Source organism: Rhea americana, unplaced genomic scaffold, assembly GCF_003343005.1.
Source record: "Rhea americana isolate MKP2758 unplaced genomic scaffold, rheAme1 scaffold_368, whole genome shotgun sequence".
In the NCBI taxonomy this organism is placed as follows: Eukaryota; Metazoa; Chordata; class Aves; order Rheiformes; family Rheidae; genus Rhea; species Rhea americana.
In genome coordinates, this window is record NW_028186499.1 from 187,714 (window position 1) to 201,312 (window position 13,599).

Here is a 13,599-nt window from a genome sequence, read left to right on the forward strand (position 1 = left end):
GGTGCTGGCCGACGTGAGCTACCTGATGGCCATGGAGAAGAGCAAGGCCACGCCGGCCGCCCGCGCCAGCAAGAAGATCCTGCTGCCCGAGCCCAGGTAGGGCAGCGCCGCCGCCCCCCGGTACTGCTCCCCTCCCTGTACCCCGCCGCCTTCACCCGTGCTGCCCGCAGCTGCTCGCCAGCTCCGGCCCTCCTGCCCCCGCGGCGGGACTGGCAGGGCCTAGTGGGGGAAAGGGTGACCCACAGGTGTTAATGTGGCCTGGCGTGGCCAAGCAGGGTGGGCGTGTGCCAGTGTGGCCCACGGGTGCCAGCGGGGCTGATCTGCAAGAGTGCCCCACGTTTGCAAGCAGAGCTGGCGTGTGCAAGGAGGACTGGCACGTGCAAGTGTGACTGGGTGTGTGTAAGAGAGTCCTGGCATGTGCAAGCGGGACTGGCCTGTGCAAGTAAAGCACAGTGCAGGGGGCGTCTGTTGCATGTGCAAGCAGAGCTGGCACATGCAGACAGTCCATAGCATGCACAAGTGGGGCCTGGCATGTGCAAGTGTGGCACAGAGTGTGCAGGCGGTGTGCCAYCCCTGCGAGTGCAGCCTGTGCAAGCAGGGTCTGGTGCATGCAAGCAGAATGCTGCATGCATGTGCAAGCATGACTTGGCACATGCAAGCAGGGGTCAGGGTACACAGGCAGTATGCACAAGTGCAGCGAGGCACATGCAAGCGTTGCAGAGCACATGTGGGCATTGTGCAAGCAGGGGCCCTCGTGCAAAGGTGTCATAGCATCTGTGAGGGTGTTCTGGTGCGTGCAAGCATGAGCTTGGCCCAGTGCCTGCAGGTGGGTCCCAGCACTGGTAGCAGCCAGGGAGACAGGATGTGGGGTGCTGGCCTGCACTGCCGTGTCCCAACTGGCCCTTGGCCTTTCCTGCTCCTCAGGTTCCCCTTTCTGTCATCACAGTGTGCAGGCATGGCCACACCATCCGCCCGCCTGCGCAGACGTACACCCCAGCACACCTCTCCAGTACACATCCTTCCGGGCACACAAAGATCCATCTCTCCAGTACATATCTTTCTGGGCACTTAGATTTGCCCATGCAGGTGCATATGGGGGCACACACACACACATGCTCACATCCACACTCCCGCACAAGCATCAGCCATGCACAACTGCACATACATAAGCACATCTGTGCTCATGCCTCCTGCACACATGCACATGCACCCCTCTCCTAAAGGGCACATCTGTGAATTTACATGCACCTCTTGCACACAAAAACACATGTGCACATGCAGATCTTGCACATGCTGTCCCAGGCACATGCATACACACAGATACTCTGCAAGGCATGTGCACGCAAACACACACGTGTGCACATCTCCTATACATACCTTTCCAGGCACACATGCATATGCAGTCACACCCAGCCATGCATGCATGTGCACGCCCCCCTTGCCCATAGACACACTGTCCYAACACGTGTCCCATGACAGACACACAAACTGCTTCACCTGGGCCCAATCATACCATCCTAGAGCCATGCATCTCCACATGCACACACACACAAATGCACAGACTGCACCAGGGTTGGGCTGCATGCACACGCATGCTTGCACATGCACACACATGGTGTATGGCTGGTACACATGCACACATTTGCACATTGGTTTTGCTGACACACTTGCCCTGGCCTCCCCTCCACATGCTAACATATACACGTGCACACACACAGAGTAGTGGTGCACTCTGCTGTGCATACGGCTCCCACATGCCTGTCAACCTCGTGCACACCCACACACACCCTCTTGCCCCTGCGACCCACTTCACAACTTCCCTTTGCACACCCACTGTGCGCAGGCACCGGCGCACAGCCCAGCACACACCACGCACACAACCCAACGCACACAGCACACAGGGTGCATGCATTCTGTGAGCACCACATGCAGCCTGATATGCATGATGACAGCACAACATAACATGCCCGGCCCTGGCATTGCAACGTGGCTCTGTGCACATGTGCAGGTGCCTGTTGCACAAACACACACAGGTGCCAACATACTGCCCCACACCTCCTGGGAGCTGTGGGTAGCCCAGGCATCCTAGGTGACTCAGGCAACCCCGCTCCAGCCACTCGACCCCACTTCCTTCCCAGCTCAGAGGCTGGGCATCCTTGTTCCCAGACCCCATGCTCTCGCTGCCAGGCCCCTCTTCTGCTGCAGGTGTCAGGGAGCAACCCAGGTGTCCTCGGCTGACCATGGCATTCATGCACTGTGTTTAGATCCCATACTACAGCCTTGCCTGCCTCAGTTTCCCTGGAGGGGCAATGGGGGAGGGCTCTACTGGGCCCTCAGATGCCTGGGTCCCCTCTGCTTGGTCCTCCCCACAGGGGGCACCCTGTGCCTGTCCCTTACCAGGGCACAGCAGGATGTCACTGCGGGGGCAGAACCAGAGTCAGATGTGCAAGACTCCCTGGAGACAAATGTGCAGAGAAGATGACTGAGGAGGGGACATAGCCCACCCCTAGAGCAGTGGGAGATGGCTTGAGGGGGACAGGGCCATAGGGGACACAATAGGGGTGTGGGGTAGGGAGGCAGAAATGAGCCTGTCCGGCGTCTCCCCAGCATCCGCAGTGTCATGCAGAAGTACCTGGAGGACCGGGGGGAGGTGACCTTCGACAAGATCTTTGCACAGAAGATCGGTGAGCTGAAGAGCCTGTGGCGGTGCTGGGGGACTGGACTGTGGGTCATAGCTAGGGGAGCTGTGTAGTGAGTTCCCCACCTCGTCACTTCCCTCCCCCCCCCAGCACCAGTGCTAACCGTCCAGGGCAGGAAGCTCCTCTCACTTCCTCCCGCCTGGCGCTGGTGGTTTCCGGGCACGTCCACCCTGCCGCAGCCTGCTCCACGGTGCCAGCCTCCGTCCCTCTGCCACTGTGCCCTACTGGAACCTACCCCACAGTGCCCCACAGCACTACTTCATTGCGTCTATGCCCCATAGTGCCCCATCACATTCCTTGGCTGCTGGCTGTGCTGAACAGTGTCCTTGCCTCAGTGTATCACCATGCTGAACCCCCCCAGGGCTGGTTTTACCACTTGGCACACCCCTAAGCCTTGCATGGAGGATAAACAGGAACACAGAGAGGGTCTCCATACGCCCCAGTCTGGGGGCAATGGGGCACTGTGCTCTGCTGCAGGGCGGGCAGCTCTCACAAAGGCCATCTGCCTCTCCCAGGGTACCTGCTCTTCCGTGACTTCGCCCTCAACCAGGCAGAGGAGGCCAAACCCCTCATGGAGTTTTACGAGGAGGTGAGATGGGGTTCTTGGATGGACCCCAATGTCTTGCAAGTGGTCTTGCAAGTGTGAGGTGGGGCCAGAGCAGATTCAGTAACTATGGTGCCCAGGGATGTAGTTGTCACTGTGTCCAGCAAGCATAGTAGCCATCATGCCCTGGGGACATGGCACCATGGGTACACAGAGTAGCAAGGGGACATGGTACCCAGGGTGCTTGGGATATCATAGGCAGGGTAAAGAGGAGATACGGTACCCAGGATCCCCAAGGGGACGGTGTGTCCAAGGGACATGGTGCTCAGAGTGCTTGGGATGAAGTACCTAAGAGATGTGGTAACCAAAGGGTGCCTGGGATTTGGTTCCCATTTTGCTTGGGATGTCGTACCTGAAGGGCCTGGGGACGTGTTTGCCAGAGTACGAAGTGCAAGGGAGCTGCCTTGCCCGGGACTATACCTGCCCCTTGGTGGGGGTGACACCTGTGCCCCATGGTGGGTCTGGGAAGCTGTGTAGCTCCGTGCCAACAGGAACTCGGTCCTTGCTAGATCAAGAAGTATGAGAAGCTGGACTCCGAGGAGGAGCGAACTGCCCGGAGCCGCCACATCTTTGACCATTACATTATGAAGGAGCTGCTGGCCTGCTCCCATGTGAGTGCCATGCCTGGCAGGTGCTGTACCCATAAAGTGCTTGGGGGGGGAGGTGTGCCCACATACCTAGTGTGCCTAGGTGATGTGGTACCCAGTCTCTTTGGGAAGGAGGTGACAAAACCACCATCAGCTCTGTTGTAGGAGGGTACTGAAACACCACAGACCCAATCCCATGGGTGAGGTGTTGGTTCTCTACAAGTTCCCTGCTTGTGCAGCCCTCTTTGGCCCCTGTGAGAATGCTTGTCTCCAGTGCTTCCATCTGCTCTGCCTAGGAGTGACATGATCCTATTTTACCTTGCAGCCCTTCTCCAAGAGTGCCACAGAGCATGTCCAGAGCCGCCTGAGCAAGAAACAGGTGCCCCCAGACCTCTTCCAGGTGGGCATAGCCCAGTACAGACCTGGGGTCCCTGCCACCTCTGGTACTCAGAGAGTTAATCCTTGCAAGGGGCTGGTGAGAGGGTGTGGGGGCTGGCAGGGACAGGGGACCCTGGGGGTGGTAGTGGGCTCCCAGAGGATATGGCAACCCCAGGGGATAGTGATGGAGTCCCTGGGAGGTTGGCAGTGAGGGGGGATTGCTGAGAGTCTGCATGGGGTAGTCATCAGGTCCCTAGAGGTTGGCAGTGACAAAGGGACCTCAGGGCTGTGGGAGTCCTCAATGAGTGGTGATTGAGACCCCAGAGGTACAGCTGACCTGGGCTGGCGGTGGCATCCTCAAGGGGCTGGCAGTGGCAAGGGGTCTCCAGGGATGGAGTTGGAGTCCTTGGGGTGCTGGTTGTGATGGGGGTGCCAAGGGATGGTGATGTTGGGGTCCCCAGAGATACTGGTGACCCTGAGTGGCAGTAAGGTCATCATGGGGTCCCTAAAGGGTAACAATGGGAATATGGGAAATCCCAAGGGTAGAGGAGATCCCAGGTAATGACTGGAGACCCAAAGGGTATGGGTGACCTTGGGTGGCAGCAGGGACCCAGCACTGACCTCTGTGTTCCCCCAGCCCTACATTGAGGAGATCTGCCAGAACCTGCGTGGGGGAATCTTCCAGAAATTCATTGAGAGGTGAGATGGAAGGGTGACAGGCCTGTTGGCACTGGGGTGTTCTAGCCCACCCAGAGGCTCCAGCCAAGAGAAGGATTCCTAGGTAGGAGTTCCAAGGGTTTCCAGACTAGGGTTTCAGGGAGGCCTTGTCATCCCCGGGGATATCTTTGTCCCCAGATGGGAGTCCTGGGGGGTTTCTCTGTCTGTAGACATGTCCCAGGATCCCTCTGTCAACAAATGGGTCTTGAGGGTCTCTGCTGGGGCTCCACTTTTGCCCTCTCTCTGCTTCATTGCAGTGACAAGTTCACGCGATTCTGCCAGTGGAAGAATGTGGAGCTGAACATCCATGTGAGCGGGGACCTCTGTGCCAGGAGGCACCTCCAGGGCATCTCTAGGGGCACTGCGTGGGCAGGAGGCATGGGTCCCAGTCCCCCAGAGAGACACACAGACCTAGGGTCAAGACTGCCACCCATGGCACTTCCTGGCAGGGTAGCCTTGTGCAAGCACCCTCAAAACTCCCCACGGGCACCCTGACACACTCCCATGGGCTCTCTCATGCAGATGCAAGTTGCACTTCCACATCAACCTGTGCTCATGGGGATGTGTAGAGCAGCCTCCATGTTCCCCCATGTTCCCCACCATCCACTACCACCACCACACACTCATGCACACAACTTCCCTGGCACTGTGGACACCAGGGGACCCAGGCATCCAAGGTAACACCTGTCTCTTTCTCATCTGCTCCAGCTGACGATGAATGACTTCAGCGTTCACCGCATCATTGGCCGTGGCGGCTTTGGGGAGGTCTACGGCTGCCGAAAAGCAGATACAGGCAAAATGTAATGGGGAGGATGTGTTGTCTTGATGGGTGAAGGGATCTGCCTGTGAGGAGGGGGCCTGGGGACATGGTCCCATGGACAGCCACGAAGCAGGGGATGCAGGAGTGTTGCCATGACAGCAGATGGCAGGGGGGTATGGAAGTGTCACCATGGCTATGGCTCTCCGGGGGATTCAAGGACACCATGCGGGCCTTGAGTGATAGCTAGATGTGATGATGTGGCTATGGCTACTGGTGGTAGAGGGATACTGGTGGTGGCATATGCTGTGGGCCTAGCTGTGGGCAGGGGAAGGACACAGCAACTTGGCAGTGGCTACTGGAGGGATGTGGCTCTGTGGCTGGAGGAGGGTCATGGGGCTACAGGTATGGTGGCAGAGGAATACAGTAATATGACTGTAAGCTGAGGAAAGAGGTGGCATTGTGGCTATGGGTAGAGGAGGGTTGTGGGCATGCAGCCATGTGTAGGAGAGGGACATGCTGTCATGTCGTGGAGGAGGGACACAGCACTGTGGTGCTGGGTGGAGGAGGGATATGGCATCGTGTCTGTGGTCAGTGACAGTCCATAGCACCGTGGCCATGGGCAGCAGCAGGACCCCACAGGGACTCTTTTTCCCTAGGTACGCCATGAAGTGTTTGGACAAGAAGCGCATCAAGATGAAACAGGGCGAGACACTGGCCCTCAATGAGCGCATCATGTTATCCCTCGTCAGCACTGGGGTAAGGTGCTGGGCAGGGTTGGTTCCCTGGGCATGGTGACGGAGTGGACATTCTGGGCACAGGCCACAGCACAGGCCGTGCCATGGGTGTGTGGACAATCTTGCTGGCGAGAGAAGGGTGTTCCTGGGGTGACCATTGGCACTGTGTGAGTCTCTCTCCTATGTCAGGACTGCCCATTCATCGTGTGCATGTCATATGCCTTCCACACGCCCGACAAGCTCAGCTTCATCCTCGACCTCATGAATGGTGAGAGATCCCCAGCTCTGGTCCTGAGGGACCCTGTGGCTAACTAGGGGCCTTGCTGCTTTGCCTAATCCACATCCCCAGGACCATGGCTTCCCTGGTCCAACCTGATTCCCAGGCTCAGAGCTCTCTGCCTGCACCGTACCTGGGTCGTGGAGGGCAGCATTGGGGTGACACCTGGGTCCCTCTTGCTGCAGGGGGGGACCTGCACTATCACCTGTCTCAGCACGGCGTCTTCTCAGAGGCGGAGATGCGGTTCTATGCAGCTGAGATCATCCTGGGCCTGGAGCACATGCACAGCCGCTTTGTGGTGTATCGTGATCTCAAGGTGACCCCATGCGTACCCACGGGCTCTATGGACAGCCCCTAGACACCCTGTGGGTACCCACATACCATATTGGCATCCATGGAGCTCATGGATAATCCCAGGTCATGCAGACATTCACAGACCTACAGGCAGCCCCAGGCCCTACTGACAGCCCCAGATGCTGTATGAACCCCCCAGATCTGTGGGCACCTATGCACTTTGTGGGTACCCACACACCTGTCAGGAACCCTCAGAGCCTATGGGACTTCCCAAACCCTGTGGGCATCCCCAGGTGCCTTAAGTATTCCCAGAACTTGCAGGTACCTCCAAACACCATGGACACTTCCGATCCTATAGGAACTCCCCAGGGCCTGTGGGCATCTCTTGATCCTATAGGTGTCTCAAGACCTCATGGGCACTAGCAAATGCTGCAGGCAGTTGCAGGTCCCACAGACACCTCAGTCCTATGGGCGCCCCCAAATCCCACAGAGCACCAGCACCCTAGCTCAACACACGAATGCCTCTTGCCTTGCTGCCCCACCGTTCCCACGGACAGTGCTTGGGGCTCAGGGATGGTGTGATGTTTTGGCAGCCAGCAAACATCCTTCTGGATGAATTTGGGCATGTCCGTATCTCAGACCTGGGCCTGGCCTGCGATTTCTCCAAGAAGAAGCCCCATGCCAGTGTGTAAGTGTGCCCCTAGCCTGCCCTGCCTAGCACTGCCTGGCTGGTGTGGTCCCTGACTCCCGCTCTGTGTCCCCACAGGGGCACCCACGGGTACATGGCTCCGGAGGTGCTGCAGAAAGGAGTAGCGTATGACAGCAGCGCTGACTGGTTCTCACTGGGCTGCATGCTCTTCAAACTGCTACGAGGGTGAGTGCATGGGCATGGCAGGCATGGGGTGGCCAAAGGGTCAGTGCCCCGCTGATCCCCCCCCCTTCCTTCGTGTTCACAGGCACAGCCCCTTCCGGCAGCACAAGACAAAGGACAAGCATGAGATTGACCGTATGACCCTCACCATGGTGAGTCTGGGCACACAGGGCAGGTGGCCCGGTGCCATGCTGGCATCTGCCCCTCATCATGCCAGGGAGGCACATGAGGCACAAGCACCCTAGCACACCACAGCCTCTCCCTTTGAGTGCCAGGGCAAGCTGAGGCTGGCAGGTACAGGCAGGGCATGGGCACCCTTGTGCCGCCATGTCTTCACCCCCCTGTGCCAGCGGAGGCCTGCAGGGCACAGTGGGAGCAGGCACAGTGTGAAGAGATGTGGGGGCCCTGATGATGGGCAGTGCTTGGATGCAGCAAATGCGGGAGGATGTGTTCCTGCCCATCTGTGTGTGTAGTATGGAAGGACACATGCATATGTGGACATCTGCATGTAGGGATGTGTTTGCATAAACGTGTGTGCGTGTGTGCATGTGTGTGAGAGGTTGCATGTAGAGATGTATTTGCTAGTGTCTGTGTGTGCATCATCTGTCTGTGCACACATCTGTGTAGCAATTGCACATGTGTGTGCCTCTGTGCACTTGTGTGACTGGTGTGTGTGTGTATGTGCATCCTTGCATGTGACTGAGTGTACACACATATACAGTGCACATGTGTATGTCCACATGTGCGTGCATTGATGCATGCATTATGGTGTTCAAACACATGTAGGTCTCTGCGCACATATCTGTGCATGCACACCTCCGTGCACATAGCAGTATGTCCATCCTATGCACATACGTGTCTGTGCCAGCGTGTCTTTGTGAGCACACACGTGTACCTCCATGTGTATCTCTGTACCCAGGCACACATGTGCCTTGGTGTTTGTATGCCTGTGCACACCTCTGCATGCATGTGTGCACTGCCCTGAGCAGATGTGTGCATCCATGTGCATGCAAGAGCATAGGTGTGCACGTTCCCCGCCACCCTGGCAGCACCGGAGAGCCCTGCCAGGCCTAGCATCAATGCTTGGGGCCCGCGGTAATGATGCTCTCACCTGCAGGCTGTGGAGCTGCCTGACTCCTTCTCCCCAGAGCTGTGCTCTTTGCTTGAAGGGCTGCTGCAGCGAGATGTCAACCGGCGGCTGGGCTGCATGGGACGCGGGTGAGTCCTGGCAGGCATGGAGACAGGTGCTGGGAACAGTGCCTGCACATGAGAACAGGGCTGAGGGCCAAAGGCTGGCAGGGAGGGAGGGCAGCCTGGCATGTCTGGGCCACTCCATCCTGGCATCACAGGGAGCCTGCTAGTGCTTACTGCGCGTGCTCACTTCCCAGGGCTCAAGAAGTGAAGGAGGAGCCATTCTTCAAGGGCCTGGACTGGCAGATGGTTTTCCTTCAGAAGGTGAGGGGCATGTTGCCAGGGCACAGCGAGGGCTACAGGGGCATGGGCCACCCCTCTAACGCCACCCCTCCTGTGTCCAGTACCCACCACCCCTGATCCCACCCCGTGGGGAGGTGAACGCAGCTGATGCCTTCGACATTGGCTCCTTTGATGAGGAAGACACAAAGGGCATCAAGGTACTGGGGGCAGAGAGGGAAGAGTTAGCAAAGGGAGGACAGGGGCATGGGGTGGTGAGCGTGTGTCTCACTCGGTGGTGCTCGGCTGTGTGCCAGCTGCTGGAGAGTGACCAGGAGCTGTACCGCAACTTCCCACTCACCATCTCGGAGCGGTGGCAGCAGGAGGTGACGGAGACTGTCTTTGAGGCTGTCAATGCTGACACCGACAAGCTGGAGGCTCGCAAGAAAGCCAAGAACAAGCAACTGGGCCACGAGGAAGGTTAGTGGGGCTGGGTGCCCCCTGAACTCCCCAGCACTGTCTCTGGCATCTCTGCCAGCCCCTTGCAGCCTCTCGATCTACCAGTGTTGCCTCAGCCTCTGGCTCGCATGGTACAGCCAGCTCCACAGCTGCCCTGGTACCTCTTGTGGTCCCCTGGTCCCCTGGCCCTGCCCAGGCCCTCAACCCCCAGGCGTTGCCCCTTGGCACTGCCCCAGTGCCCTTGTGCCCCAACACTGCTTGTGCTATGGGCTCCCCTGGCATTGTGCCCGCTGGGCCCCCCTGGCACAACCACCAGCACAACCACCAGACCAGCAGTGTTTCACCTGGCACTGACCCCTGGACCTTCTATGCCTGTCCTGGCATCTCTGCCAGCCCCCCAGCCCCTGTGGTGCTGCCCTAGCCCCCTGATTCCCGTGGCAGTGTGAGCTCCTCACTGCTCCAGCCTGACCCTCTCTCTCCCCTGACCTGATGGGTGCAGATTATGCCATGGGCAAAGACTGCATCATGCATGGCTACATGGCGAAGCTGGGCAACCCCTTCCTCACACAGTGGCAGCGACGCTACTTCTACCTCTTCCCCAACCGCCTTGAGTGGCGTGGGGAGGGTGAGTCGCCGGTAAGATGGGCACAACATGGCAGGCATGAGAGGCAGAAGGGAATGTGGGGCGGGCATAGGGGACACAGGGGTGTTGGTTGCCCCCGGGGGTTGGTCTGGAGGGACACAGGTGTTGGGAGCATATGTAGGGCACAGAGGACATAAGGGACATTGAGTGGAGGTATGGGAAAGACACGGGGGGCACAGGGAGCATGGGAGGACTTGGGGAGGTTTGAGGGGCCTCTTGCCCCAGCCAGCAGGGGCTGCGCTGAACTTGTCCCCCCAGCAGTCCCTGCTCACCATGGAGGAGATCGACTCCGTGGAGGAGACACAGGTGAAGGAGCGGAAGTGCATCTTGCTCCGTATCCGTGGGGGCAAGCAGTTCGTGCTGCAGTGCGACGTGAGTGTGCCCGCTGGCCACCCGCTGGGGCTAGTCACCTCTACAGGGGGCTAGCCATTCCCTGACAGTCACTGGTCACCTCAGCTGGGCACTAGCCACGTCCTGCCACATGCTAGCTGTCCCCTACTGGGTTCCTGTCACTTCCACTGGGGACTAACCAAACCCTGCTGAGCACTAGCCACCTCCTGGCTGGCTGCTAGTCATCTCCACTAAATTCTAGCCACCTCATGCTAGTTGTGAGCCATGCCCTCTATTGGGTGCTAGTCACCTCCAGGCAATCACTAGCCATTCCCTGCTAGTCACTAGCTACCTCCTACTGGCTGCTAGTCACCCCTTGCTGACTACTAGCTGTGCAGGTTGAGCCCTCTAATCCAACCTAGGCATGCTGCAGAAAGCTGGGGGCAATCCAGAGCCCTGCCACTGTGGAGTGCCCCAAACTAACCCGTCCCCTGCCCTGGCACCACGAGGAGCCCCAAACTCACCTGTCCCCTGTCCTGCATCACGGGAAGCCCAGAGCTAATACGTCCCCTGCCCTGGCATTGTGGGGAGCCCTGAGCTAACCAGTTCCCTGCCCTACCACTGCAAGGAGCCTGGCTCACTGTCCTGGTGCTGCAGGCGATCCCAGATTAACCCATGCCCTGTCCTGGCACTGCAGGGAGGGGGCAGACTAACCCATGCCTGGACTGTGGCACTGTGGGGAGCCCCGAACTAACCTGTCCCCTGGCCTGGCACTGTGGGTAGCCCTGGACTAACCCATACCCTGCCCTGGCACAGAGCGACCCTGAGCTGGCACAGTGGCGGAAGGAGCTGCGCGACGCCCAGCGCCAGGCCCAGCAGCTGCTGCAGCGGGTGCCACGCATGCAGAACAAGCCCCGCTCACCCGTGGTGGAGCTCAGCAAAGTGCCGTTCATCCAGCGCTCCGCCAATGGCCTCTGACCCAGTGCCTACCCGCCCACCCACCCACRTGCCCTTGTTCCCAGCTCCCACCCCGCCTCTAATTTATTGGGTTGGGTTCCTGCGTGCAGTCACCTTTTGTTGTCCCCATGCTGGGCGTTGCTGGGCTACTGTGTGCCAGCCTGGCCCACTGGGTGCTTTGGTGCCTGTTTGCCCTGCTGCCAGGCACCCACAAAGCTGGGCGCAGAGGGGACACATCCCCAGCATCAGTCTTAGGCCAGCCTCTAGCCCGAGCGACACAGGCACTGATGCTGGGCATGAAGCTCCACTTGGCACCTCTCCCCTGTGAACTTCAGCTAAGATGAAGGTAGCCTCGATGCCCGCCCCTCTCTACACCACTTTCCGCTTGGCACTTGTGGCCTCTACCCCATGCCTGCTTCGCCACAACTGTGTGTGCCAAACTGGCTGGGTGAATGCCTAGCTGTGACCTAGCAGAGTCCTGGCCAATTTGTTTCACCTGGCCTTTGCCCACCTCCCAGGGAGCAGGCATGCCCCAGCCTGGCTGTGCCCACCCTGAGGGTGCCCCAGCTTGGCCGTGCCCACCTTGTGGGTGCCATGTCCTCTGTGTGTGTGTGTGTCTGTGTCTGTGTGTGTCTGTGCCTGTGTGTGTCTGTGCCCGGGGGGACCCTGTGTAAATATTGTGCCATGGGCCCCCTGCACCGCCCGCGTGTACCAGCCCTGCCCAGCACATGTGCCCCTGCTGCCACCCCACTGCATGACCATATCCTGGGCAAGGGCGGGCTAACACTAGGCCCCCGCTGGCCCCCAGCCTCAAGCCAACAGGGTGGCAATGCCTAGCTGCGGGGCATTAAGGTGATCAACAAGGAAAGAGCAGTGCTCCCCCCACACACACAGCTGGCCCCATGTGAGCCTGGGCCTGCTGCCTGTGTTCCCAGTGCTATCGCAGTGCCTGGTGGGCACAGGGGCAGGATGCCCACCTCTGCCTCCCGCCCTGCTCCCTGGCAGCACCTGTAAATATTGGTATCCAGTTGGTCTGCACTGGGTGGGCAGGGGTGGCACCAAGGGTGGCAGCTGATCTGTGAATGTGATTTTAATGACCAGAGACGTGAGAATGCAAAAAAAAAAAAAAAAAAAAAAAAGAGGGAGAGAGAGAGAAAAGAAAAAGTTTTTATAATAAAAACCTGGAAAAATGCAATCCAGCTTTATCTTCTTGTGGGGATTACAGTGCTCCCATGCTGTGTCTCTCAGTGGCAACTCTGCTTGCCTGCTGCCCCCAGCTCTGGCTGAGCTTTGGGTCACCACAGCCCCCCAAATGGGCATGCTGGTACACTGGGGACATGTTGGGGTGCAGGTGGAGGCTGGCACCATGCCAGCCCTGGTGCCCTGTGGGACGAGTCTCGGAGCAGGTGTGGACAGTGCTGGAGAAGGTGGGCACGGCTGTGTGGGAAGGATGCCTGCTTTGGCTCTCAGCTCGGGAGGGATGTGCAGCAGGTTCAGACAGAGGGGTCTAGTTCCCCCATGCCTATGCTGTCCCCATGCCAGCGGCACCAGGCAGTGTCCCTCCCACCTGCATCCCATGCAGGTGACACACCTGGGGCAAGGCCGCAGGAATCAGCTGCCCAGCCTGCACAGTGACATTCGCATGCCTGCTCCCACCCCAGCATCTCTTCCACCCAACCCACTGCACTGGGGCCAGGGCTGGTCCTACCCCCGCCCCTTCCCAGTCAAGGTCCTTACTGCTTCCAGGGTGTTTATTGGGGGCAGGAAGGGATTGCCAGGGCTGGATGGTGACAAGACCTGGGTCTGTGCCCCAGGCGGCTGCCTGGAGGGTTCTCTGAGGTCTAATAAAGGGGTTGTGCTGAGGCCACTCCCAGCATAG

The 13,599-nt window shown here is 58.9% G+C and overlaps 1 protein-coding gene across 2 annotated transcripts; it reads left to right on the forward strand.

Moving 5' to 3' along the window:
* Positions 1-13,598, forward strand: GRK2 (G protein-coupled receptor kinase 2). Of its 2 annotated transcripts, XM_085312510.1 has the most exons (21): positions 1-96; positions 2,608-2,684; positions 3,215-3,288; positions 3,813-3,914; positions 4,216-4,290; positions 4,906-4,967; positions 5,243-5,294; positions 5,694-5,785; positions 6,402-6,501; positions 6,669-6,747; positions 6,942-7,072; positions 7,644-7,738; positions 7,817-7,924; positions 8,007-8,073; positions 9,039-9,139; positions 9,310-9,376; positions 9,457-9,552; positions 9,649-9,811; positions 10,290-10,426; positions 10,692-10,805; positions 11,580-13,598. In XM_085312510.1, exons 1-21 carry the CDS (start codon positions 26-28, stop codon positions 11,739-11,741), a joined length of 2,025 nt encoding a protein of 674 aa, XP_085168636.1. In that variant the 5' UTR covers positions 1-25; the 3' UTR covers positions 11,742-13,598. The 2 variants fall into 2 exon arrangements, with proteins under 2 accessions (XP_085168636.1, XP_085168637.1); XM_085312511.1 differs by lacking the exon at positions 2,608-2,684 and having other exon boundaries at positions 8-96.
* The last annotated feature ends 1 nt before the right edge of the window (position 13,599 follows it).